This window comes from Oreochromis niloticus, linkage group LG20 (assembly GCF_001858045.2).
Source record: "Oreochromis niloticus isolate F11D_XX linkage group LG20, O_niloticus_UMD_NMBU, whole genome shotgun sequence".
Classification (NCBI taxonomy): Eukaryota; Metazoa; Chordata; class Actinopteri; order Cichliformes; family Cichlidae; genus Oreochromis; species Oreochromis niloticus.
In genome coordinates, this window is record NC_031984.2 from 31,479,749 (window position 1) to 31,507,465 (window position 27,717).

Below are 27,717 nucleotides of genomic sequence, written 5' to 3' on the forward strand. Positions count from 1 at the left end.
AAGACAAAGTGACGACCAAGACCCTGTTTTTCCACACACTAAAACTTCCCCACATCATAAGACCAGTGGGTTTCACTGTGGGGACGCTGTTCTTTGAGTTCCACACCTCTCACTTCTTTCACCAAACATACGTCGTCTCTGTGATTAAAAAGCTCTAGTTTTGTCTAATCTGACCAAAGGATGCACTTCCAGTATGCAGAATCTTTCTCCAGGTTGTGCATCCACATACTGTATACTGACATGAAGATCTCTCCTCTGCAATGGAGTTTTTTTGTTGGTCTGCAACCTCACAGTCCATTCCTGTGTAGTGATCTTCTTTGCACATCCATCTCCTGCTTCGTGAGCATCAACAATTCTTTTTCTCAAGTCTAAACCAAGTTTCGTTTTTGGTGCGATGCTTGCTCAAGTGACACCTCAAACCCTGGGATTTATGCACAGGGACAATAGAGAGATGACTGCAGGCACCAGCATCACTAATTCTCAAAACTGTTTTTATTTATATTAACCATTTATATGCATCCACAGCAACATTCTTAATGATCCCCACATTATATACGCAGTCCATTACAAAGGAGGGTGAGAACATGATGCTAGACAACTTACAGGAAACAGAAGTAATGAAATGCAGCAAGAGTACATCTGACAAGGGGCTCGGGTTACATGCAGCCATGCACATTTCAATTTATACTGAAGCCTTTAGACAAAAGCATCCACAGGAATGAAAAAACTAAACAAGTACAAAAAAATGAACAAAGGTAGAGAAACTGAAGCTAAATCAAGTTTAGAAAGCAACGGGACAGAAAAAGTGTGTGCTGTCTGAATCAAAAACAAAACACAAACACACTTAAAAAAAAAAGGTGGGTCAGCACCATCTGATGTTTTCCTTTATGTGATGCTACAATTCCAGTCCATCTCGAATACACCACCACAAACAAATCAAACCAGGCAACTCAAACTTTAAAAGGAAAAAAACCGACACATTTATATTACGACAATCATCAAAGTGTCCAAATAGACCCTAATAATCGACCACAGGTCTGGTTAATGTTAGCAAGAACAGGTTTTTAGCTTGAAACCAGACCGCAAGGTGCTTTGGTGCGTGGACACCCTCTCTCTGGTAGGTGGTTGTTAGGTGGTGGAGGAGGAACTCCATTAGCAGCAGCTTTACTACTGCTACAGGAGCTCTGAGATCATAAGTGTGTCCCCATATAAACTGAATGAGTAAAACTACACATGTAACTTGTTAAGTCTTTTTCAATGGCTATTAATGTGAGTATATTAATGAAGGTCTGTCTCAAGTGAGTGCAGTCAAATCCTCAAAGACCACCTCCAGATCTTTTAGCATTGCACCTCTCCCCCCCCTCTGGACACCTGATTCAGATGCCGGTGTAACCAATGACGACAGATGCATCTTCAGCCGAGGAGCTGCTCCCACTTGGGGGACCTCCATGGATCTCCACTCTCCTGCCCTTTCTTTCATCAGCCCTCATACTTGCTAGTCCACTTCCTCCATGTTGCTGTAGGATGGTGCTGCACACTCGCCGGAGTGGGCAAAGAGGTCAGACGGTACCTCAGGGGTCAGCGTAGGCGGTCCTTCGGCATCCAGATCCGTCCCAAATAGCGACTGGCTAGAGGCCTGCAAAATAAACCAAGCGTTCACAATAAATCACGTTGGTTCAGCATTCAGAGAGTGTTCATGTGTGAGCATGGAACACACAAAGACTATAAACAGATGGGAATTTTATTTTCACAAAGCTTATATATTAGAAAGCAGCATTCAGGTGGAGGTACTGAGATACATTATTGCATGGAAATTAAAATAGGTTATGATCTCTTCAATACACTACTTGCAATAACTCGGTAATATTATACAGAGGCATCAAAATAAAGGTTATGATTATTGTTCTTTTGCAATTGACATTTTAAATTAGGCCCAACACACAGTCACTCACACACACATAACTTTATCAGTGAAGTCCATTAAATCATCAGCCAATCAGCAGTTGGAGCTTGTGCCCCCTAAAATACATCTACAGTTGATTTGAGGAGACAAATTAGACAAACTAGATCAAGACCACTGTAGACAATTTTTAAAAAAAATTAAGTAAAGACTTGAGAATTGCATATGTCTGAATCAAGTATACAGTCTGATGGTGATCTGAGTAAGGCAGAGCACACACAGGTCTGTGTACTCTGACCTGATACCAGAAAAGGTTTCCCTGAGACCCAAATACACACTCACACACGATCATCACGGGATGACTGCAGAGCAAAGAACTGATCTGTGGACGGTGTGGAGTCTCAACAACACTTGCAAACAGTTAGTGGCTGTGGATGAAGTTGTCCAGCAACTTAAGCTGTTAAATTAAATCATTAATAAATAATTGTATTTTTAAAATTTTGAATTTAAAGAAGGCTCTATAAAAATACCTCTACTTACTACTCTTACAAGTAAGGAACAATTCATGTGTAACTGTCCTTTAGAGCTCCCAAATCATTCATAATTCAACTCAATTCAAAGCAGCACAATTTATAACCATTACATTCAGGGGTGGACAAACATGTATAGTTTTATGGCTGTGAATATACTGCGTTATCTGCAAACTGCTCAAAAACAAACAAAAACAAATGAACAGAAAGAAGTCCCCACCACCCCCACAAAACACAACCCCTTAACTTTCCAAAGCAGGTATGGCTTAGAGGTATTCAATAAACACACAATTAAAAAAATATGTATAATTAGAGTGTACTGCGGTACATGTATAAGAGGACATGTTGTCTTGACAAGATCAGAAATTTTAAAAAGGCCCCAAAATTCATTTTTCTTCATTTTCAGAATACAAACTAAAAGCAGCTGCACACACGGACACACACATACATACATACATACATACAATTAGAGGTTTCATATTTTCTTCTTCATAAACACGTTTTCCACCCATCATACATTTCTACTGTTAAAGGACCAATGTGTAGGATTTATGGGGCTCTGTAAGAATATATTAATCATTGTTTCCATTAGTGTACAAACACCTGCAAACATAAACAGATGTCTCTCAAGTCACACAGACAGGAAGACCCAAACGGTTATAATGTAGATTTGCATACGTGCTCCAAAGAAATGGGCATTCAGTTAGTTGCCATTTGGAACCTCACCACTAGATGGCCCCGAATCCTGCACGTTGATCTTTTATGAGTGTAGTGCACTGGAAACAAAAGGTGCTCTTCATGATTCTGAGCTCATAAGCTTCTTAAAAAGGATCCTACACAATTATCTGACTCCTGAACACATCTAAACAGGCTCCAAAGAGCTTTCAGGGTTTGCACTTCAACTCCACACATACAATGTATAATTAAGGCTGTCACTGCTGATCATCTGAATTATTACCAGAAGTGCGACAATAAAAACGGCAACTTTCTTTAGAAATGTAAAAAGCTCAAAGCCACTTTAAAACAATGCAGAGGTAATGTAGTGAGAAGTCTACACCCAGTACATCATTACAGCGTGGGGGTAGTTCTCCTGCAGCTTTAAATTAGCGCCTCTCATGATGATAGAGTCACAGCTGCTGACTCTATCATCAGCCTGTTTAAGTCTTAATACATGAAGTAGTGCTGAGTATTTTAAAGGTTTTAGCCACTTCAAGTATTGTGGTGCTATGCAAACACAAATATTTTACTGGAAATAAGATGACCACCAAACAAAAAAATTAATCTTCTCGTTTCTACAAACAGACATTTATGATTTTAGGGGCAGTCCAGCACGTAAACCCTGCAGCCAGCGCTCAGCTCCAGCTGGCTTTGTAAAGAAGAGGGTAGACCAAATTGACAAACAGAGCGAGCACTGCAGTGAGCGTGCCCAGAACAAAGTATCGTACGCAGTCATCGTCGGGATAGTCCGACATCCTCTGCCTGCGCCGCACCGACTGTCCGGCTCCATCTTCCTCTTCCTCGTCTCTGTTCCTCTGCGTTCGGTGTCGCCGCAGCGCAGAGTGGAACAGTCCACGGGGCCCTTCGTCGAGCCCGTCGTCTTCCTCCTCCAGTTCCCGCCATATTAGAGAGGCCTGCGATTGGCGGGAAACCTGTGTCAGCTTCTGCGAAAAGGTGCGTGTTCTAACAAATACTACGATTACACGAGAAACCTCCAAATGTGTGTACTTGCTGAGCACAGTGATTTGTACGGAGATGACATGTGTGCTCTACTGAAACTGGGACAGTGAGGAGCTTGTTCTTTAGGTGGGAATCAAATTTACAGGGCCCAGAAAATAAAGGGACATCTTCAAGCTCTTCTTACTAAATGCCCAGGTGAAGAAATGTATATTTTAACCATTTTGTTGGAAACACTGTAACATAGTATATTCTTACCAACTTAAGCAAGTTTTGCGAGATTGATATGAAATTTAAGCCTGAGCCTCTCATCTGACAAAGACTGTACAGCAGTCATTCCTAAGTGGAGTTCTTCACATCCAACAGTGACATGAAGTCAGTTTTTAATAAATAATCTGTATATCGTTTGCACTGTGCTCACATGGAAAGACACAACTCAATGGTTCAAAGTCTCACTGATCAATACATGGCTAAAATGCTCCAGCACAAAGGAGGACAGGAATGAAAAACAGCTTAACAGTGAATATAAAGTCTTTAAAACACAATACTCTTCCACTAAAAAGACTCATGTTATTTGGCTGTTCATTTAGTTACAAGGGAGTCTTTTAATATCAGAGTGCCCCCAAGATTTATGAAAAAGGAAAATAAAATGCCCCTTATACACTCTCCACTTAATTTTATACCCATATGGATTTGGAGGTCTAAGCAAGATCACTCACAATATACACTGAAATTGCTTATAATGTGTATTTCCCACTTTTCAATTGTCCACCACATCAACAACAAGATTTATAATGATAGGGAATGATATTTAAAACCCCACAAAAAACCTCAAAAGCAGTTTCACTCAAGTAGTGGGAAAAAGGGAAAGGAAAAAACCCACAAAGCTAATGCCACTTGACATCCAAGCTTTGCAGTGATTAACAGTGTGTCTCAGCGATGGATCTATCCATTATAAACCCACTGGGCTGTTTGTCATTAACAATGTCAGAGCACAAGCTCCTCTTGTCAAGACTAATTGAACAGAAGCAGCAGTTCTCAGAGACATTTAACACACAGGCCTGTTTCTTAACACCTGGCAAGTACTGCCAGTTCCTCATTAGTGTGACACTTATTAATATCCAAACCCCAATGACAGGTGGACTCGATACAACGTACAAAGGAATAAACATGTACAACTCCCTCATTAACCACACTGACCCAAGCTAAAATCTTCCTACAGCCCATCAACCACACTGCATTCTAACAGTGGCAGTTTGGGATGAATCTCTTCCATCTCTATTGAACACCTTTTTCAACATTCACTCACCCCCACCCAAAAAAAACAACAAAAACAACAAAAACTACACTATGGGAGCTCGAAGTTAGATGTGGGAAAAATGTCCTATGTCTTATTGTTGTGGCTCTCTCACCTGGCTGGCAGTAGCTCCTGCAGCAGTGGGCGACTCCGCACCTACAGGCCTGAGGAAGCGTGGCGGCCTCTCCACCGGGGAGTTTCGTCGCCGGTAGAACAGAACATAAGCATAACGTGTCACCACTTGACTCTCATCCACCATTGTCACGGTGCTGTCATCAAACAGACGCCAGCCTGAGAGACAAGGAGGGAAGAGAGGCTGGTAAGTGGTAGCAAAATGTCAGAGTGGAACATATTGTATAACTTCCATATACATAAAAATAAACGCCATTGATCAGACTCACCAACATCACTGCGCTGGCTGTTCTTGTCACTCGGCAGGCGAGCGTAGGCAGTATAGTGGCCTCCTATCATTCCTCCATAGTGGTTGATAACTGCATACAAGTCATAGATAGGAGGCTGCTGCATCTCATCCTTCTGGCCAATACAGAATTTACTTAGATCTAGGTTCCTGAAAGACGAGAGAGGCTAATGTCATGGAAACAAATAACCAGAGTGATACAGTATTACTATTAATAACAGTCGCTGTTAACTAAATAATTTACCGATTTTTTATTTTTTTTACATTCAAATGATGTGAAAATTAAGATACAAAAACATTTAGCTTGTATTGACCTGACTGGAAAGTCGACCATGTCGTTGATCTTATCCCTCCAAATGAAGCTCCTGAAGGAGAAGCGTTTGAGCTGAATGATCAAAACGTTGGGCAAACGCCACAGCAACAGTTGCTTGGAGGCCTCACGGTGCTGCTGGCACTTTGGACAGTACCTTAACACAGAGAGCAGAGATAAAGACCAGCTGATGAGGCAAATGCACAGCATATTCAAATAAGACTTTTCACATCAGGCCTGCACTGAATTTCATTTCAGAAGTTTCAACTAAGAAGTTCACTAATGTATCTCTTAGCCCAGAGTACAGGAATAAAGAACTGGGCAAATGTTATGACCTAATCCAATTTTACGCAGCAGACACCTGTTTACTTATGTTCACTATGATTCAGCGTCCTACTTGAACTCAGAAACTGAGAATTTTTAAAGTCCACTGGATTATTATCGTCACCATCACTACTGCAATTACTGTGGTACCTAAAGAATAACGCTGTGAGATAAACAATAAAAATACTGGTTGCCACCAGTTCTTCCCCTAGCCACGTAGCAGATGGACCCAGGTATAAATTCTAGGTCATTCCTAGAAAAGTTGACCTCTGAACATGGTTTAAAAACATGAGAGCATCATTATGCAAACTCAGTTTGTTTTGTTAGTGTATGTAACTGTAGTATCCTGAGTTTTTCCCTTTTCATGTATCAATATGTTTTTCTTTTTCTCTCTCTCTCTCGTGTAATAATACACAAAGATACACAAATAAAAGCCTCTGTTTGAATGTCTATGCAGGATCTGGAGCCCTGACATTATCCAGCTACAGACCAGGCTGTTGGGTTAAGTGTTAAGTTTAGTTCCTCTTTTTGAAGTTTGTATACAAGATGTCTCTTAGTTTAGTCGCTGCTGTCTGGGAGTTGGAAAGAGAAAGTTAAACCTGAGTTTATTGTTACACAGACTAGACACATTTACCACTTGTTATGTTCACCAAGTTTAGAATTACATCGGACAAAGCGGAATTTGTGAATAACCTGAAAAAGAGCTACACGTCTAGAATCACAATCAATGCTACATTATTTAGAGCTCATTTCTTAAAGACTCGTACCAAGCCTCTTCAGGTGCCAGCACTTCTGGCTTGGTGAAAAGATTGAGGCACTGCTCGAGGGTGAAGTGTCCCGCTCTGGCCGTCTCACTCAGAGAACCCGGGTCTTCCTCATACTCCAGTTCCTTGGAGCTCACCAGCACATATTCCTTTAGACGCTCGTTGTTCTTCCACACCAGCTCCAGGGTTGCATCGTCAGGTATGTCTGCCAGTGCATCTTCTGCAGACGGGTTGATAGAGGGAAACATATTAGTGTGTGGAACTTTTTCTGTTTTGTTTTTGTAACACTAAACCTCAGAAGCCTGAAAAAGTCAAAATGCATCTTATGAGAGAAAAGTCTTAAAGAGGATTTCAATTTAGCACCTTATCTTGCTAAATCAACCCAATATGGAAATGGGAACAATAAAACTAAAGAAAATCAGTTCTGTAGAAAGTGGGGTGGTACCTCTCTCATCCAGCCTTTGTTCCTTGTTGTTTGCGTCCAGCAGAGCGATGTAGAACTGACTAGCATGACCTGAAGCAGATTCACACGGATGCTGATATCCTGCGACTGCAGCTGCAGAACGTTCAAAAAGTTTAAATAAGAAGGCAAGCAAAAAAAAATGCAAATCACCAAAATAATGAAGAAACTGTACAATACATTTACCTTCTGGCCGCACAGCCTTCTCACAGGATGTCTCTTTTTCAGCATGAGGGTCCAGAAAGCAACAAGAAGCGGAAGAGAGTGACTCGGAGAAACCTGAATCTGTGGTCCGTGTGGTGGAGAGGGACGTCTGGGAAGAGGAGAGGGACTCCGAGTCCCCTGAGTGGATGGCTGAGGCCTGAGCATACTCTGCCTGGGATTCAGGCAGCGAAGCGTGGCTCTCCAGCTCCAGGTTACCTGCTCCTACAGTACTGCTACCACCCACAGCTTCATCCTCCAAGTCAGGGGAGCCTGCTGGCACTGGAGGGAGGTCTACTCGGGACTGTGATGTTTCAGGGGATGTTCTGCCTGACTGGAAAGGAGGCTGGAACACGTTGACGGAAAACCTGCACACAGAGAGATGGAGTGGAGGTTATACTAAAAGTTTACATTTTAGAATATTCACATAAGATTCATTATTAAATGCCATAAGCATTAAACTCTGATTATTTTACATCAAAAAGCACAAGCGTAGAATAAAAAGACATTCAGATCTATTTTTTTGTCAAACTGAGCATTAAAAATGTTTCTGGGTGTTCACAGACCCATCTGTGTAGCTGGCACAGAAATAATACAAAGTACAGCCAGGGGGATCTGATTATTGCTCAAATTTCCAGCATTAAGACACTGATTGGGGGGGGGGGGAGACAGAGAGAAACTACGTTGAATGAAAATCATTTTTGCAAAAGTAAACTTGAATCCTTCATTCAAGACTTTTTGAGCTTTAGCAGTGGAGCATGCTAACACCTACATAAAATCATACTTCTTTATTCCATTAAAAGATGAAAAGTAAATAAATAAATACTTGTAGAAAAAGAGGAAAAGTGAAAGTCAAGTGCATACGTTACTCCACAGACGTGTAGATGTGTACTACAAAGACACAATGCTGCAGGCAAGGTTTGCTGCACATTTCAGCAGCATTTAATGTGAAACGTTTATTAAAGAAAGTGATTAACAGTTACAAATGGCCCTTAAATACATGAAGAATTTCTTTAGACACCATCCGCTAACTACTTGTCTTGTCTTTGTTTATATTTTTAGAATCGTCAAGTAGTTTGAGTTTTTTCTTCCATTAATCAAGTAAAAATAATTCCCAGGACCATCTCTAATTCAGACATGTCACAGCAAATTTAATATTAATAAATCGAACACGATGACCTCGAAATATAAGTGACTGTGTACCTGGAATAACCCTCTAGAAGCTGGACGAGCCGGGAATACGAGAGTCGAGACTCTGGCACACTGACCAGGAAAGGCAGGCCCACGTTCTCTGTGTTGGGTCGACACAGACTTTTGTGGTTGGGCCAGTGGGTTCTCTGACACACTCTGGGGAAACAAGAGCAGAAGAGTTAACATGTTCATAGAAGAGTTAAGCGACTGAATTAATAATGTGATATGGGAGTCACTGGACTACAGCTTTCTTCCAGGCAATCCCTTCTAAAGTTATTAATCAGTCATTTACAGTTGGAAAAAACATGTTTTGGAAAACTTACTGATTGCAGTAGCCAACGCGATAGCAGCGAGTGCACCGCTTCAGTTTGTCTTCTTCAGACACCGGAGGCTTTAGGCAGGCAGCACATTTGGAGATGGGGATATTGGGGACCTGAAGTTTCTGCAGAGCAAACACAAGGCTGTTTAAGTATTTGTAGTCACATATTTCACAGGTTTTCAAAATGTAAAAGCGAGATTTATACCTGCTGCACTTTAAGCAATACCACTCTCTCTTTGGCCAGGTCTTTGGAAAGCACCTCAAAACAGAACAACATGTCAGAGGAGGACACTGTGTCCAGGGAGTGGGTAGGCAGGAACATTCGCTGGAAGCGGTTCTTTCCCACCTGAGATTTTGGGGGAGGGGTGGGGGGGCAAAGAGAAAGAAAGAAAAAGAAAAAGTGTCCTTGAGCAAAGTCACCTCTAAATGTCTGCAGTATTATACGACTCTCCCTACTTTCCATGACACTGTTAAAGGATATTTTAAAATGTCTAACCTCGGCCAGTCTGAGGTTCTCGGGTTTGACCCTCACACTTCTAGAGATAGATTCCAGGACTTCAGCAGTACTGGAGCTCTCCTTGCTCACACTCACTAAAAACTGACACATACAGATGAATATTCATTAACAGGTCACAAGAGACACCTTTGAATTTCAGCATTTAATAATTGATGCAGAACTGCAAAGCTCTTTCTTATCTTACCTTGATGGGTTTTTTATGAGGTTCCTTAGCGAAGTAGAAAACTGAGAGCACCTTTTGTTTCTGTGGCAACGGCACGGGCAGGTAGAGGAAGGGGTCAAAGGTGATAGATACCTGAAAAAGAGGACAGAGATGTCAATGTCAATAAACAGAAACCAAACGTGTGTGTTTGGGGGTGGGTGGGAGGGGACTGAAGAATTGTTTTATTGTGTTACCTTAGAGCATGTAGGGCACACGAGCTTGGACTTGAACTGCCCCTGAAACAGATCCACTATAAAGGAGTCATTTCGCATCTTGTGCCTCTGCCATGCTTCCTCTGCCACCACCTGCACCAACAAAAAAAAAAAACCAAACAAACATCAGGTCAAGGTTTGACAGGATTCTAGCAGGAAAAGTTACCATTTAATCTCATCTCAACACATCAGCCAAAGAAAAGCACTAACTTCGTCTAGCCGCCCGTCAGAGTCGACCGTTTCTGTGTAAGGTTTGTTCTGGATGCGGTTCAAGTCCTCGTGGAGTCCGTCCAGCAGGAATGCCATGAACTCCTGGGCATCGTGCTGGGCGTAACCAGTAAATTGACTGGCTTTACTCGCCACAATTGCCTGTGTTTGCAAACAGATGGAGAAAATGAAGGCAGATTGAAAACTTCCAGAGAAAAATTGCTGTAGAAGAGGAGAAAATCTCAGGAAAATCTCAGGATGCCGCTTTTGTACCTTGAGTTTTGAGGGCTGGAAGGCGTGGTGCGTTCCTTTCCAAAGAGCCCTGAGCAGCACAGCAAAGCTGATGGCTAGCCTGCCTCCTGTTCCCAGTGGATTAGTGCAGTTGATTTCTGCCTCAAATGCTCGGTCTGTGGGGAAACGGAAAATACAGGAATGCAAGAAGAGTAGGTCATCACTACGATAAAGTTAAAAACACACAGCATAGCTTGACATTAACTGATACGCCGTATTATTTTCTATCAACTTTTGGCGAATTACATTGTTTCCAAAGAACTAGGTGGCCCAGATTTTCAGTGCTCTAAATGCTTGAAGTTCACAAACTTTTGCAGTTGTAGCTTATGGAGATAAATCCTGTGGAAGTTCCTGAGCACTCATTAAACCTGCCCCTGTGGGCCATGACGTTCTACCAAAGCCATAATAAAACATAGTTTGTTTTACTTTTCAACATAAAAACCCAAGAACATGGTACTCTTCTTGGCAACAGCATTAAAGATGAAGTAAATTATACCTTTAGGTGTGCATTAGAGCAGCATTTATTAAAACAGTGCTGAATTATAAATGCATTCATGTATTATTTTTAAGAGGTAAAAAGAGTAAATCCATTATTTACCATGAAAGTAATCCCTGAGTTCTCTGGTGTTGGACAGGGACTGAATGACACTGTTCATGAAGCAGGTGTTTCCGAGGTTGACCAATCCTGTAAAACCAGGCAAGCACACCTTCTTCTCTTCCTCTTCCTCATGGCGCTCGCTGCTGGCAGGAGGTGCGTGGGTCATGGGCTGCACCATGCAGGTAGGCTTAGGCTGGGAAACACACACTGTCATTTACTGGAGTTGTATATGTTTGTATGTACTTTTATTAGCCTCACTCAATAACTATTCACTCATCCAGACTCTATGGTGTCACCTCTGCTGCTGTCAGCTCTTACAGCACACGTGGACCATATGATAACAATAAAACTGCTAAAAATAAAAGCAATATAAAAATAGTAGTACACAGTTTCAAGTCTATATGGGTATTCATTAATCCATTCACCATGGTAACAGTGGGCTCTGGCTTGGTAATAGCAACGTGCTCAGAGACGGTGCGTGGAGCCACAGAGTCCAAACCCCCATCTTCCACTCTGGTTGAGGCCTTGGGGGTCTTGGGTTTTTCCTCCCCAACCCGCGGAGGCTCCTCCTTGGCTGGGAGGTTGTGCTGACTGCTGCCTGGCTGGCTCTTCTCCATGCAGGCAGGGCTGGAGGGCACAGCGACCTTAGCACCACCCACTGCACCTTAAACAGAGGACAATGGAGGTTGTGGTTAGAAAATGAAGGTCATCAGCGAGAGATGTGACAGGAATAATAAATATAGTTTTGCAGCACTATTCATTTACATGCCACGTTACAGAGGTCAAATTCCTGTACCTGAAAAATCCACATGCATTTGTCTCAATCACAAACAGTAAAGAAAATACACAACAAACTGCCCTAAATTCAAGTAACAAGTGCTGGACATCTTTATTGTGGAACTTCTCTGGATTATCATATCCAAACATCCTGCAGTACAAAACCAAAGACTTTATCTAATGTTGACAAGTAGAAGCCTGGCAGCAGACCTTGTGTGGCTTGGGCCTCCAGGCCCCCCCAGCGTTGGCTGTGCCTCTTCTTCAGAGTGATGTCCAGACGGGAGGGAGTGAAGGCGTAGCTGCACAACTCAGGCTGGATCAGATTCCTGAATCACAGGAGGGAGAGTACACAGGTCAGATTGTAAAGGCAAAAGGAAGTTCAGGGAGGTGAGTGTTCTACGATAATGTCATCAGTGCAACATTCCCGCTTTGTTATTAATCACTTAATGTGTGGAAGACATTTATAACATTCCAGATATAAAACATATTTATGTCTTCCCCACTGCTTGCATTTGGGCCGAGTGCTTAAACCCATAAAAAGAAAACACAGATAAAGAAGTATGACTCCACTGGTTTGCTTCAACCCAGTGACAGGTGCTACCTTATACGTTTGATGTCTTTGCCCTGATTCAACCCTAGTGATTTAACACTCTTGTTTCTTCATGGCTAATCAGGCCTTAATAACTGTTCCAATTTGTTAGTGATACTGATGAAGCTGGCCGCAGTTCCTGGAACATGTCAGCTCAGTATATTTGTACAGTTAGCCCACACATCTACACAGAAAAGCGTTCTAGTGCTGCGCTCTTCACCTGCTCATTTTAAGATTATGGTTTCAAAGCAAGAACAAGCAAACTTCAACAGTACCTGAGTTTGACTTGCCACTTGAAGACTGTGTTCGGTCCACAATCTGAATGAAGCCGCAGAAAGCTGACATCACTGTAAAGGGAAGCCAAAGGAAGGTCAATCACTCGCTGCTCTTTGAAGACTGGCCAAAAAGGAAGCCACATGCTTTATTAGTAGATATTCATGGTCATAACCTTGTCTGGAAGATGAGGGTGAAGTCCTGTTCCCTGAAGATGACTCTGGCTGTATCCCTGCAGATCCCTTTCAGGTAAACATTGACCACCATCAAGTCTGTGCCCTTCTCATATGAATCATTCTTCACATACTGCAGGTTTACCATGGGCTCTGGGGCTGTGGGAATTTTGGACAAAGTATTAACAAAAAGAAGTTATTTGAGGTGGTTTGTGCATCTGATTACGATGCCTAATATGATCCCAGGAAAGGTGTTTAAGGTATGTGGGACAAGGTCCTGGTTGAGAGCCAAGGTTATCTCACAGCTGGCTTGGAACCAAAGATTTCAAATGTTTTCAGCACTTATATGTTGCAATTGTGGTCTTTGGTCATTAACCAGTTTCAAGAAGAAAAATTAGTGAGACAAAAAGAGAATTTTGGAAGGTGCCAAATTTTGGAATTTACTATATTCACCTTCAATTTAAAGTCAAACTTGGGGGGATATCAATCTCTCCAGACACCATTATGAACCCATTTCACCTGCTTTTGTGCAAAAACAACAAGTGCACTGTAGAGGCGACAACAGAACCTTAGAAAGTGAATGGTTTTACAGGTAGACCACTGCTCTCTTACTCCATCTGACTGATTTTTCTCTACCTTTACTTTTTGCCAGTGTCTTTGTACTGCACTGGTAGCATGACACAGTACATGTCGCACAGGTAGTCTCGCTTCCCCAGAATGGCACATTCGTGCTGTTATGATAAATGCTCTCCAAGCCTCCCAGCACTGTCTTAAGAATGGACGAGACACCAAGAGAAGATCCATTACTCAAGGACAGCTGGACAGGGTTGTACACATTTCTACCCAAACTGTCAAAACAGACACTATGAGTGTGCCATGAGGGTGTTTAGTGGGACTTGTGCTAACAGAGAACCCTGGCTTGTCAACCAATATGAATGCACTGCAGGTGGTATGTCATGTCGCTGGTGACAAGGATACTAGCAAAAAGCAAAACTAGAGAAAAATCAGTCAATAGGGAACAAGGAAAGAGCAAAGGTTTGGCTTCCACATGCAAAAACATTCCCCTTTTTGGAGTGGTCCTCTTGTTGCCTTTCCAGTGCATCTGCTCTCCTTTTGTTTGCACCAAAGCAGGTGAAATGGATTCCCAATGGTTTACACCTCCTCTCTGAGCAAACTGATATCCCCGAAATTGACTAATGGTGTGTTAAACTGTTCCCTTAACCTTTTTCAGGAGTGCATTTGAGCACCATATACAACAACTAACCATCCAGTTGCTTCATTTCCAGTAGCGGCTCCTCCTTCGACTGGTCCCGCTTCTCCTCATCGTCACAGCTGCTCTTCTTTTGGGCAACACCTGGCGGCTGACTTTGTTTGGCTGGCATTCCCATCGACTCTACTGGTACCACTTCCATTTCTCCAAGCTGCTGACAAATCAGAGGATCCTGCTCTGATTCCTGCTCAACAGGTTTTCCAGCTGGCTCAGAGTCTGTTCTCTCTCCCAGCCTTTGGGGAGAAGTCGAATTCATTTCCTTGTTGAAGGCGACAGGTTTAACACAGTCACTGGTGCTAACAGGAGCTGCTGGCTGGCTCACACTGACATGTGTTGTTGCTCCAGACCGGTCTGATGACTGGTTTCGCTTCTCAGCCAACTGAAAAAATAAAAATAAATTAATAAATAAGAAAAACAGGAGACATTTTAAAAATGAAAGAGAGGAACGTTCACTCCCAAAGTCCCCGTAGGAAAAGGAGATTAAATGAATATCTATGAGCTACAGCTTTTTCACATTTGAGAGGGTATACACAGCACCCTCTAGTCCTCTTATTACAGCAGTGTTTAAAAACAAAGCATGCCATATACAGCTATCCAGTCAGATCTAAAGTATCAGCAAAGTTACTTTTGTGACCTTAGCTGTACGAAAACACGCCAATACACATGAGCAGACAGTCCTCTCATGTCTCACTTAGTCCTCTTTATCTGGCAAGCTGTTGTCTGGTGACAGGTTTAGATGGCATCTGCTAGTATGTTGTGTAAAAATCTTTCATAAAATTACAAATCTCTTCCAAGCTCCAGGGACACTTGGAAAAGGGGAGCCCACACATGGCAGATGGTGTTACTGGCTGTAATCTCATTAAATCATAGTACTGGGTGATGTGTGGAAATAATCTGCAATTTTAGTCTTTAAATGAGAGTCAGAGTTGGGAAATTATTGATAATAAAAATAAATAAAATGTTTAATCATTTTAAATATTATTAAATATGGAAATATATTATTTCTATTTATTGTGTTCTGCATGATTTGGGGCTGATTCAGAATACGTCACATCTGCCTCACAGCTGTGTGACTATAAACAACAAAAGAAAACAGCAATACTGTTGCTGGGGTAGCTAAGTGGCTGTGTAAAATGGAGATGGTACAATGTAGACAGCTCTTTACTGGTGTGTGTTCACACTCTTTTGGTGTTTTTGAATTTTTCATTCCCCTGCCGGAGGAATCAAGTTTTTTAAACAGTTGGCAGGTTTCTTGCTTACAGGACAGTTAACAGCTCAGCTTACTGGAGAAAGTCAACTGTATCCAGTTATTTAAGGGCATGTAAACAAACTGAATTATATAAACTAGAATTAGAAATCACAATATTTTATCTAATCTCACCTGAGTTTTGTTGGTAAGGGTGGAAGCAGCTGCTTCTGCTCCCTGTTTCTGTCCACTGCCACGAGTCTCAGATCTGTTGTCTCCACTTTTGCGTTCCGTCTGTGGGCTCCGACCAGCGGGCAGGTGGGCACAGGTGGATTTCCCGTTAGCTGCTGTAGACATCACAGATGGTAGGTCGGCTGATGCAGCATCCTTAGAGGTCTTAGGCAGCCGTACAACTGTGCGTTTGGCACTAGGTTCCTGATGTGGCTGCTCTGCTCTTGTGACGGTAACAGGCTTGCTGCTGCTGGTGGAGCCATCTCCAGCTGTGCTTTTAACACCTGCAGAGTCCGTAGTGGCCTTTTCACCCGTCAGTTTAGTTTTCAGGCTACGTTTGACGCATGATTTGCTAACACCGCGTCTTGACTCGCTGTGTGCAGGTGATGAGGGAGGCTGGGGCTGGAGATGTGGAGTTTTCTCTGATGACTCCAAGGCAACGGGCTTCATGTCTGGTTTGGTCTCTATGGATACTGCCTCCTTCTTTTTATTTGACTAAAGCAGAGGAGAGGAGCCAGAAGAAAAACACAGTGCTTACTTAAAGACTCTCCTCCAAAGATTAGCTGACAGTCATGTCTGAGCATAATGTTTTTCTAAACGTGGTGCAGAACCTTTATAACAAGTGCAGTGTGTTGCTTGCAGGCAAGCATACATACCTCAGTGTAATGTCATATTCTTTTAAACTTGTTTTGAATGAGCGATGAACAATTTTATGCGACTCACCTTTAGAGAAGGCCAGATGTGGAAAGGAATCTTTTTGTGCATGATGAGATGGAGGAAGCCTCCCTTTTCCTTATACTGGACTTTGCTACATGAGGCCTCGATTTCCTCCTGCAGCTGGCAGCTCCATTGCCGTCCATCTGAAAAATGAAAACACACCGATTTTATTAGACCGCAGCTCTACCTACAGTGTCAATTCAAATAGAATAACTGCAATAAACCCAAGATATAAAACAAAGGATTACGTTTAAAGTCCAAATTCCAGAGTTTGAAGGATAAACTGTACAGCTATGCTTGTTCTTTTGTGGTTTTTATATTTTATGACTGACCCAGCTTCTATTTTGATCTCCACTTTATACTTTGCTGTGAATTACCTGGGAAATCCACATTGCAGTGTGTGTCTGTGAAGGTGGTGTTTATGTCCTCTATCCTCTGCACCCCCTCGCCACAGCACAGCCTGACAGTCACTTCGTTGACATTCTGCTTCCAGTCCACAAACACATCTTGAAAAAATAAAGAAGCAGGCATATGAGTTTTAAAGATGAGCAGGAACTTGAAGATGATTCCACCCTGATCACTCAGCCTCCAGCCTGAGCCACAGTGACCCTGTTAAAATGTAAAAACTAAAAGAAATCATCTGGTTAAAAAGGATATCTTAAATAAAAACCAATGAAGAGCACAGCATCAGTACAATGAACCCAAGAGAAAACACACTGAATGCACATGCTCACACATTCACACAGACCACTGCGCTCATATGCTTAACTGGGTCAGTCCAGAGCACTCACGGACAGACCGAGGCAGACAGAAGGCAGTGAACTCAGCAATTACAAATGGGACATCTAAAATTATCCACCCCACACAGACTGTATTCCAAGTAAACAATTGCAAGAAGAAAAATCATCAACTCATTTACATGCCACTAAGCCACTTCTTCAAATGTAGACTCAACACACAAACGTGGACAAAAAGAAAAAGAGACAAGAAGACGTGTACCACAAGGCTCAGCACCCAGCCTTCATCAACAACTGGAGAGCCTCAACTTTCCCACACTCATTTCCTCATCCAATCTCTGCCCAACTGAATCACTCCAAAAAGGTCACAAGCAACACTCAATCCCCTTCAGCTGGTGACAGTCACATTACCAGTGGAGTATGCCACTCCAATGACGGGAATAAACTTGTTGGCATTTGTGACAAGTTTCTTTCTTTTCTTTTTTTTTAACACTTAACATGTGTGTTTAAGTGTATTATTTTGTGAATTTTCAGTATAATTAAAATTACATTACTGCAACAGTGGACTGTTACAGCCAGAATATATATATACATATGAAAGGAACAGACATGTAATCAAATATTCTTGAACAAAAATCAATAGGAGAGCTCTCATTTGCTAAGAGCCCATAGTTGTCCTGCTCAAGCTAACAAAGAGCCAATCAACATCTGAAAAAGTAAAGATATTAGCCAATCATGTTGTTGCCGTGTTGTTTGTGAAGTCAAGTTGAGGGCTTAGTAAAATTGTAGATAACGGTACTTTGGCTTTTTCTTGGCTTAAAGTAACCATATTGTCAAATAGTATGGAACTTATTAAGAACTCTGACTGGATGAGAGGAGACGGCAATTATGCTAGCACCGAGTATTGTGTGGAGGTTCTGAAACTTTGCTCGTGTGTAGTAGAAATACTTTTTTTTTTTTGCAGTATGTCATCATATTTGACTTGCACACATTAACAGACATAATACTCTCAAAGTGAAGTTCAGATTTTCTTCCCATTTATTTTTCCCAAAAACATTTCAAAGATGGCTGCAAGAGTTTCTTTTAGAAAGACGTACAAAACTAGCAACTGGAAAAAAATAACTTCCCAAAATCTATTTTTAATAAAGTAGCTTTTGGTTTAAGGTAAACTCATTTTGATTGTCGCTACGGTTAGATCAACTACCAGCATAAATGTTGTGAACATTAAAGTACATTTAATTTAAAGTGAGTCAACCAATAGCAGTGTGAAATAGCATTTCACACTGTAAATCTATTAAGGAATAAAAATTTAAATTATTTCATTCATTCATTTCCAAATACATTTTGCTTTGCATCACTGAACAGAGTTGGTGATTGCAGGTTTTGAATAATATCAAAAAATTACTGATGCCTTTTCATGAAAAGCCCACAGCTGGTTGAGTATCTCAGCTTGAATAACATCCCTTCATTATGAAGAAGAGAACCAGCAAGACAAATACTCTCACATTCAGTCTCATGGGAAACCAAACAGAGCCAGAGTAGAGCACATCTATTAACACTACAAACAGCCGCACTGACCTGAACACAGTCTAGTCTGATGAGACCCACTAAGATAACTTACAAACACCACTTCCAGCACGACCAAGTATATATAATCAAAGCACTGATTACAGGCATGAGCTGTGCTCTACATGGTCAGGTAAATGCTGTATCACTACGTTCACATCAACATGAGATCCAATATCACCTTTAAAAGCTGTTATTAGTATCAATTTATGCAGGCTTAAAACAACAACAACATATCGAAATGTGTGACAATATGGTAGAGTCACATATGGTGAAGATCAGAACACGATGGACACCAAATCAGAGACGAACAGAGTAAATGCAATTGGAAATATATGAGATGGCAGGAAATACAGCACCAAATGAAGTAGACTTAGGTGCTAAAAAAGGGACAATCGTCCACTATGTTCCTTCCCCCTACTGGCCAAAAAGCTGTTACTGCTGGACTAAAGTGGTTATTGAAGAGAAAATAAGCACTACAGTAATAGAGCTGTAATTGTTGCAGATTACAGCTCTATTTACTGCGGTGCTTATTTTAGTTGCTAGGAAGGTATCCATGCTTTGAGTCCAAATCCATGAGTACAAATACAGAAAACAAGTAAAACAAAAAGCAGGCGAAACTCACGTGTATAGTTTACAGGTATTGCCACAGACTATAGACTTTGGAAAGAAACAGCACTGTGAATCATTGGCTTATTTGATCAAGGGCTTATGGAAAATGTGAGAAGCTTTGCATAATCACTCACAACTGTAACCAAGTTAAGTGATTAATACTGCTCGATCAAGACAGATAAATGATGGAGGAAAAGGAAAAAAGAAAAGGAGAAACATCAAGAAGAAAGAAACCACAAACCCTAATTTACAAATCTGTGCAAAGATTATGTGGACTTTGATTCTTCAAATAAATCCTTCAGTAGTGAGACAAGAAAACTACAGCTGCTTTTGTATTAACCTTTAAACTGGAAGAGTATCCCATTATGTAATTCCAGAAAGCATGAAACATTTTCTTCATCTTTTAACACGTGATATTTAGTATCTATTAGAAGACGAAGGTCTAAGAACTGTTACACTGTCATTGCTTCTGTGAGGCTCTTTATAATCAAAACTATCCCTCCTCTGCACATGTCCAAACCACCTCAGCCTTGCCTCTAAAACACTGAACTTGAGCTCTCCCTCTGATGTACTCATCCCTAATCTTGCCCATCCTGTTCTCTCTCAAAGAAAATCCAAAGACTGTCAACACTGCCACCTCCAATTCTGCCTTGTATCACTTTGTTAGTACTACCACCTTCAAACTATACATCAGAGCAGGTCTCACTACCATCTTATTAACCTACTCTTTCACTTTCACATTCCTTCTGTCACAAATCAACCCTGACACTCATCTCCACCCACTCCATTTAACCCGTTACGTCTTCTTCAACTCTCTTGTGCAAATTATTCCACTACACAGAAATAGGTTTAGTACTGCAAAATAAATAAAATGATGACAAACTAAAATCTGGGCATTTACATTTACACATAAGTGCGCTACCAAATTCATATAATGTAGTTGTACTTAATATTTTATTGCTGTTATTACTGTTTTATCCGATAAACAGTTGCAAAGGGATAAACGCCTCAACAATATCCTAAGGACATGAACTCCACTGCCTTGGACTGCACCGGGTGAGTGTAGGTGGCAGGTGATTTAAGGGGGTTCTTGGAACAGCCCTTTGAGTTTGATTTAGGGACACAAACTAGAGCCAGGCAACATATTGTATATTAATTTCAGCTACAATTGTACTATTCATCATAAAAAATAAAATATTGAGCATAAAACAATTTCTTTGTTATATTTCTGTTTGCTATGAAGATTTTGTCTTGCCTTGTGTTATAAAATGAGCACACCTCTTTTAATTACAGCCGTGCACTTTGGTCTGTCTGCTTCATCTAAAGGTAAATCTAGATCACTAGTGTGTTTCTGCCTATGGTGGCATATGGTGAAGGAGAACATGCAGAGAACTGGTGTGACAGAGGAGAATGTTAGGATAGGAAGAGATGGAGGCAAATGATCCGCTGTGGTGGATCAGCTAAAGGAACCAGATGAAAGAAGACGACAACAATTACTGATTGGCTGCAGATGCTTTTGTCTCTAGATCAGTAAGGGTCTCTCACCCAGAGGACTTTGGTGACATAATAAAAATGTGCTTTTAACTTCATTATAGATGCACATTAAAATAATTACTGACAAAAATAACTGATCACAGCAAACAAATGAACCAGTTCTCCACAGGCGGTGGTTTGAGTAACCCTCCGGCTTACAGTGAATCTCTCACAAAGCAGAACAGGGACCACAATCACTGTCACCAGCTGAAGTTCAAGATGGTGGAATTTGAGTCATCAGGAGGATGACAAACTCCATGGAAAAGCAGCTGAATGACACCGAAGCAACACAAGTGGCCTAACCAGCTTTCAAGCAGGGAATAAGAGGGACACGCTACAAACGATTCCAGATGGTTACCTTTCAAAACAAAACATTTAGCCACATTTTAAGAGTAGAAATCCACAAGAAATAAAATAATGTAAAAATGCGTGTAGCTGGGACACTTTTTGTAATTCTTACCTTTCTTGACTTCTGCAATAACCCCATCCACGGCTGCAGCGGCTGCTGCCGCCGCTCTCTTGGCCTCTCTGCTTTCCTGGTTGGCCCTGTCCTTCTGCTTCTTCTTACTCGTACTGGAGGGCAAGTCTGAGCCGTTTTCTCTGCCACTGCCTCCTCTCTGCTGGGCTCCACTACGGTGGCCTACCGCCTCACTCCCGGCCACACCACTACTGCCGCTGCTGGCCATCTTCAGGCACTTGGCACTGACAGGCCGCCCGTCGCCAGAGTCACTACCACTGCTGGGGTCTGGATCTGAGGTGTGCCTCTTCCTGCCTGGCCCGGCTATCTTGGCGATGATGCTGGTCTGAACTCTCCCAGAACAGAATCGGGAAGACTAGTGAGGGATGGGGACCTAAAGCATAGATGATACACTGTCAGTTATCATGTGTAATTTGCAAGATGTAACAGTAAATCAAACAGCTGTGGGACTTGAGTAGGTTGGTATAGACTACTGCGCGCGCGCGCACACACACATCCAGAGAGAGGGTTAGTCGCTTGGACCTGCTGTGGAGCAGGTGTCAAATAACAGCAATCCTGAAAAAGAACATGGCTATTGTGCCTTACAACAGAAAGCATATGGCTGAGCATAACATCGACTGAACCAGTCGGACATTGAGCTTTGCTCCGTTTCCTTAGCATAGCAACAGCAAGTTGCTAGCCCACAGTTAAATGACAAACAAAGGACAACAGCTAAATCAGCCATTTTATTTAGCGTTCAGTACAACCCATTTACTAAATAGCCGGCCGCTGTTTATTAATCCGTATTGCTGAACTTCCCCTTCTCAGGTTAGTTAGCTTACCTACTGTAAGTTAGCCAATAACCAGCAGACTACATAGGTTCGTTTATTTTAAGGCACACGTGTTCGTGGCTGTCATGTACCTGTAAATAATGAAGCATGCAAATACGTCTCCACGAGGCGTCAAACTAACCTTATATTATCAAAGTCATGCTTTGGTAACTCCCTTTAAAAACCTGCTAACCTTTAGAAGAGTAACATAACACCGTCACCCTGATGTACCTGGTTCACCGGGAAATGTAACACAATTGTTATGTACATACCGTATCTAATTTCTCTGCTTTGACTTCTCGGGGCAGTAGTGAACAGTCGCATTACTTTTGCATACCGCCAGTAATGTTTTTAATGGGTGTAGTTTATCTCCATTACCGTGTGTCCCAGTGGAGCGCCGGGCAGTTCGTCTAATCAACCGCTCCTACAGAGCTCCGAGCAGCTAAAGTCATTAGCTGCTCGGTAGCTAGCGGTAGCTCAAACCAAACGGGTTGGCATGGCTATTCAATTTAAACAAACAAGACAAGACATCTCATGACACCTGACGAACATTAGTAGTTAAAACACTACATTCACATTAACGTTACAACAGGACACTTACGGGGATTTATTATGATGCTAATTCCGTCTTAACACACAATAGCGAGTGACTTCTTTCGCTTCGCCCGGCTGCTAAAGCTCCCTTCTCGGCCGCAGGCCGCTATGCTCCTGCCCGAACTCGAAACCCCGTAGTCCACGGTGTTTCTAGAATCTTCTTTCCTTTAGCCGGGGCCCATTTCTTCAAATTTCAATTGCGAAGAAAATCAAACAAAATACAACAGCAAAAATCCTGCTCAATCCATTGGTTTTATCCGGCCTCTGCAGGGCGAATCCTACTTTGTTTGGAGGAAATTACAGCGCTGACCGGCCAAACCTGAAACGATTGCACGGTCACTTCCTGGCTGACATGCTCACGTGATCTCTCTCGCTTTCTCTCGCTCCCTCTATAACAACCTACGTTAGACTAAATTTCTCGATTTTTGATTACTATATGCCCCCTTTACTATATTATTCCGATGTGTAAAGAATGTTCGAGACACCGAAAACATTCTGAATCAGCTAAGGAGCATCCGAGAGCCTCTATAATCAACATTTAATAGCGCTCACGACATCCTTTTGTGCACCAATATTTTCACAGAAGGTAAAGCACAGAGGTCTAGATTTAGTAAGCCTTGTCCCAAATGGGTCTCCATTATCTTGTTAGACTACAGTATGTAGTAGTTTGTCTGTCCTTTCCTGAAAAATGTATGTAACTTTGGTTTTACAGCAACTACATTTAAAGTGCACACCAAGGAATTTTTGGTATACTTTATTGATCCCGTTTATTGATCTCGTGGGGAAATTCCTCTCTGCATTTAACCCATTCACTCAGTGAAGCAAACCAGTAACTTCCAAACCTCATTACAATTTTGGCTCATTTACAAAAACTACAAATCCAGTGCAACTACAAATGACAAAAGGTATGTATTTCAGATCAACCTCAAGTTTTTTGCTTTCTTTTGAGATCTGTCAACACTTAGTGGCAAACCTGGCCAACGGACAGCTGTAAAACTTGCAGTGCAGCAGATTCTGTCAAAGGGTCACATCAAGGACACAGACACAAAAATAGAAATAGGACATCTTGCACCACTGCAAACCCTGGGGTTAACACATGCACATTCGACCCACAAGACAGCAGGTTAGAAAACGTGACGCCATCAAACATGGAAACTTCAAATCATTCTGCTTTGTGATAAATGTAATGAAAACAAACAAACAAACAAACATCTACACAGATTTTTTAAAAGTTATTCATTCACCAAACTGTACACTTTAAAATTTTACACAGGTTACTTTTGGTATTTTCATTTTGTTAATCAGTTATCAATCATTTGGCTGAGGCTTCTAGGTGTACCAAAATCATCTGTTACACCTAGAAAAAAAACAAAAAACAAACTGGCATGCAAATAGTAAAAGAATGTATGATACTGGCAATGTAAGGCACAATTAAACAGCGTACTACACATCGCTTATTACTATGTCACTTCAATAAACAATAACTGCAGATGCTCCAAGCTCCATCACAGTATGTGTGATAAACATTCACAATCTGTGCAGCACCAGTTTGGCATTTGGATGCAATTCCTAACATTCAGTATACAGCCACCCTCCTACTCCAGGCAGCAGAGACAAACAGTTCATTATTTTTCCACATATAAATGTTTATGACTTGTTTCCCTGTTATTTTGCTTGAAGACAAACATGGTAACTGGATTCCTGACTCACACTTCATCTGTGCTTCATTGGACAATTTTATATAGATATATATTTATAATAAAGGTTCTTATCACAACTACACTGCTCTGTTTGCTCCTTCCTCTGAGGATTTAGTTCTAATTTAAAAAGCAAAATAACAAAATAATACTTAAGAGAAAAATGTGACCGCTGATTGCAACTTCACCTACATTTAATAACAGAAGACAATGGTTAATCCTGGACCACCTAACTACAGCTACACCATCACATGGTAAATAAACATAAAACATTATAATTTAAAATGATTTAAAATATAACTTACATTGTTTTTAAAATTGAAATCACACATTTTAACATATACATGTGATCTTATTTGCAGTAATAAATGCAAACATATTGTGCTCAAATTTGAATCAGAAATAAAACATGACATCAGAAAACCTTTATTTATGTCAATATGATAGCAACCATTGCCAACACTGACAAAACAGGAACATTTGGAGACAAAAATGCATTCACTTCTGGAGTGACTTTATTTTTTGTTTTGTTTTTTGTCTTGACGTGTAACTGTATCTGAAGGAAGTGGCAGACGGAGAAGATGGCGGACTTCTTTCTTTTTGACTTTGAGTGGTGAGTTACTGACACGTGTTGTAGATCTGGATCTGTTTGTTGATGTCGTGGAGGATGCTTTTCATCTTGTCCTCCAAACCGTCTAGCTGACGAGCCTTCCCCTCCAGTTTCTTCTGGTTTTCCTCATAGTTTTTTTCCAACTCTGCAGAATCCAGAGATTTCAGGAATGGTTACACAGCGAGACATTAGCTGATCGGGTCATGACTTTTAAACACACAAAATATCTAATCTGGAGTATCTGGAAAAATGCTCTCTGTCTCAATTTTAGACTGTTTTTAAAACACTGTGAATTAACATTTGGTGTTCCTCAGGGACCAATTGTAGGGCCCAAATGTTTTCAGTCATACATGTTCTCCATTTAGTATTCACATGATGAGGAATGATAGCCAAATAAAGCTAAGGCTAAATATCCATTCTGTTGCCACGAAACCGACTGATGCTCTTAAATGTATTTTAGATTTGTATTTTATTGCTTTGCAGCCAAAAAGGCCACAACTCAAGTATTTTACATAGATTCTTAAGATGAAAGAAAGAGAAATGTTATGAATGAACGTGTCAATCATAACGTGAATGTTATGATCGACACAGAATTTAGCCTGGAAGAAACAGAGTGACATTTAAAATGTTAATCTTATCAAAATTAATCACACCATAGTTAATTTAATTAATAACAATTTAGATTTTTTTTCCTTTGGCTCTCAATGAATGTTCTAAATTCAGTTAATAATTGTGGAGCAAAAGTGGTCAGCTGACTATACTGCAACTGCTGATTTGATCATTTCCTGTTAAATAATGAGGAAAAGACCAATCTTATTTTGTGTTGAGCGAGTAAGTGAGTATGTTGAGCAGGTATGTTAGTCTTTGAAAAGTCATGTTTATATCAAATATAGTGTATATATTTACACAAGTACTAATGTCTCCTGTTGGGTAAGGTTTATTTGCCTTTTGTCCACATTATTATTTTCAAAACTGATCATTGTGTTGTATTAATGTTGTTTAAAGACTTGTATTCTTAGAGTGTTGTCAGTCACCACACATTTTAAAAAGACACAAACAGACATTAATAAGTACCTGCAAGTCTCTGTAGCTTTTTCTGGGCATCTTTCAGAAGTTCCTTGGCTTCATCTCTGAGTCTCTCTGCCCTTTTCTTGGCATCCTGCACAGCCTTGGCTTTAGTGTCAACCCGCTGCTGTACCTCATTGTATTTATCTGTCAACTGACCATCCAGAATCTGCACATAAAGACAGAAGACATCTTCTTTTATAACAGCCATGTCTGGTTGTTATGAAGCACACACACACACACACACACACACACACACACACACACACATACCTGCTTGGCTTCATTTGCCTTGTCTCGTGCCATGGTAGCTGTCTCTTCAGCTCGGGCAACTGCCATGCTGTTGCTGGCACGTTTGGTCTTCAAGGCATTGATCTCACGTCTCAGTGTGTTGAGGCGGGCCACGGCATCATTAAGGTTCATCTCACCATCAGATGTTTCTGACTCAATCTGCGTAGAGTGGGTAAAAGAAGTAGTTCTTTCTGAATGAACATTATCTAACTGGGATAACTGCCATTTCCCCTTCTGTGCAAGGATGTAATTTCTCCAAGCATGTTGATCAGCTTGATCAGCAAGGGTCAAGATGGCGCCTGTGTTTGGCTGTGCCGCTGCCTTCGTCCGTGTGTTTGTTTATTTTATATGCTATGCAAGTGTTTTTGTTACAGTTTTTTCTGGGGTCCGTTCTTCGTACTTCGCTAAGTAAGTTAGCTGGATTTGATTGTTGACGATTTCGCGTGATCTTGGATCGTTCGGTTCTCCGAAGCTCATCCGGGACTTGCTGTCATAGCAACAGATCCGTAAACGTAAACCTGCTTGGGAGCAGGTTTACTTTATGTAAACAGGATTAGATCGCGGCCACTCAGGTATGTCCGCTTCATTTATACGAAAGCAACAGCGATATTTCTCCACTGTTTCTCCATAAATAAATATTATCAATGTAACTAAAGATAATGCAGTATTTGATTCTTTTATTGATTGCATACAGATACATACAGGTCATTTCCTAAAAAAAGGGAAATGTACTATTAATCATTCTATGTCATGTATTTGATTATTTCAGATGTAATTCATATTTTAGAGTAGTAATAGTAAATTACTGCGTGTAATCAAGATGAGAGACCACGGCTATAAAAGCGAAGGTGGATTTGGGAAGTCTGTCGCAGCCATGTCCTGTCCGTTTGTACGCGAGCAAGGAAGGTGCAAGATTGATAAGGAGAGTTTTCAGAATTCAGCGGATATTGCGGGATAGACAGGATCCTTTAGCTCAGCGCGACAGTGTGCTCATAGAGAGATATCGATTTTCCCGTGAGGGTATTATTTACTTAACACTCTCTCTCTCTCTCTATATATATAGATATATATATATCTCCCAACTTACTGTGCAT

The 27,717-nt window shown here is 41.2% G+C and overlaps 2 protein-coding genes across 8 annotated transcripts in view; both read right to left on the minus strand.

The window, feature by feature from the left end:
* Positions 1 to 472: 472 nt before the first annotated feature.
* On the minus strand, positions 473 to 23,331 carry usp19 (ubiquitin specific peptidase 19). Of its 5 annotated transcripts, none has more exons than XM_019349672.2 (27): positions 22,968 to 23,331; positions 21,540 to 21,930; positions 17,009 to 17,137; positions 16,638 to 16,774; positions 15,879 to 16,409; positions 14,492 to 14,876; positions 13,230 to 13,386; positions 13,057 to 13,128; positions 12,403 to 12,518; positions 11,841 to 12,073; positions 11,416 to 11,608; positions 10,800 to 10,933; positions 10,530 to 10,688; positions 10,302 to 10,412; positions 10,090 to 10,200; positions 9,885 to 9,986; positions 9,594 to 9,734; positions 9,393 to 9,511; positions 9,082 to 9,225; positions 7,864 to 8,246; positions 7,663 to 7,773; positions 7,221 to 7,437; positions 6,134 to 6,286; positions 5,803 to 5,969; positions 5,517 to 5,692; positions 3,876 to 4,061; positions 473 to 1,636 (listed from the first exon to the last, which is right to left on the minus strand). In XM_019349672.2, exons 2-27 carry the CDS (start codon positions 21,763 to 21,765, stop codon positions 1,496 to 1,498), a joined length of 4,734 nt encoding a protein of 1,577 aa, XP_019205217.2. In that variant the 5' UTR covers positions 21,766 to 21,930; positions 22,968 to 23,331; the 3' UTR covers positions 473 to 1,495. The 5 variants fall into 5 exon arrangements, with proteins under 5 accessions (XP_019205217.2, XP_025757697.1, XP_019205216.2 ...); XM_025901912.1 differs by having other exon boundaries at positions 11,841 to 12,079; XM_019349671.2 differs by lacking the exon at positions 22,968 to 23,331 and adding an exon at positions 22,639 to 22,784 and having other exon boundaries at positions 11,841 to 12,079.
* A 368-nt stretch (positions 23,332 to 23,699) lies between these two features.
* Positions 23,700 to 27,717, minus strand: part of lamb2 (laminin, beta 2 (laminin S)) — a 48,695-nt gene continuing 44,677 nt past the window's right edge. For all 3 annotated transcript variants that reach the window (XM_005477947.4, XM_025901911.1, XM_005477948.4), the window contains 3 exons: positions 26,606 to 26,782; positions 26,342 to 26,501; positions 23,700 to 25,412 (listed from right to left, as the gene is read on the minus strand). In XM_005477947.4, coding sequence (XP_005478004.1) covers positions 25,276 to 25,412; positions 26,342 to 26,501; positions 26,606 to 26,782 — 474 coding nt within the window. In that variant the 3' untranslated portion in view covers positions 23,700 to 25,275. The remainder of the gene's footprint in view (positions 25,413 to 26,341; positions 26,502 to 26,605; positions 26,783 to 27,717) is intronic.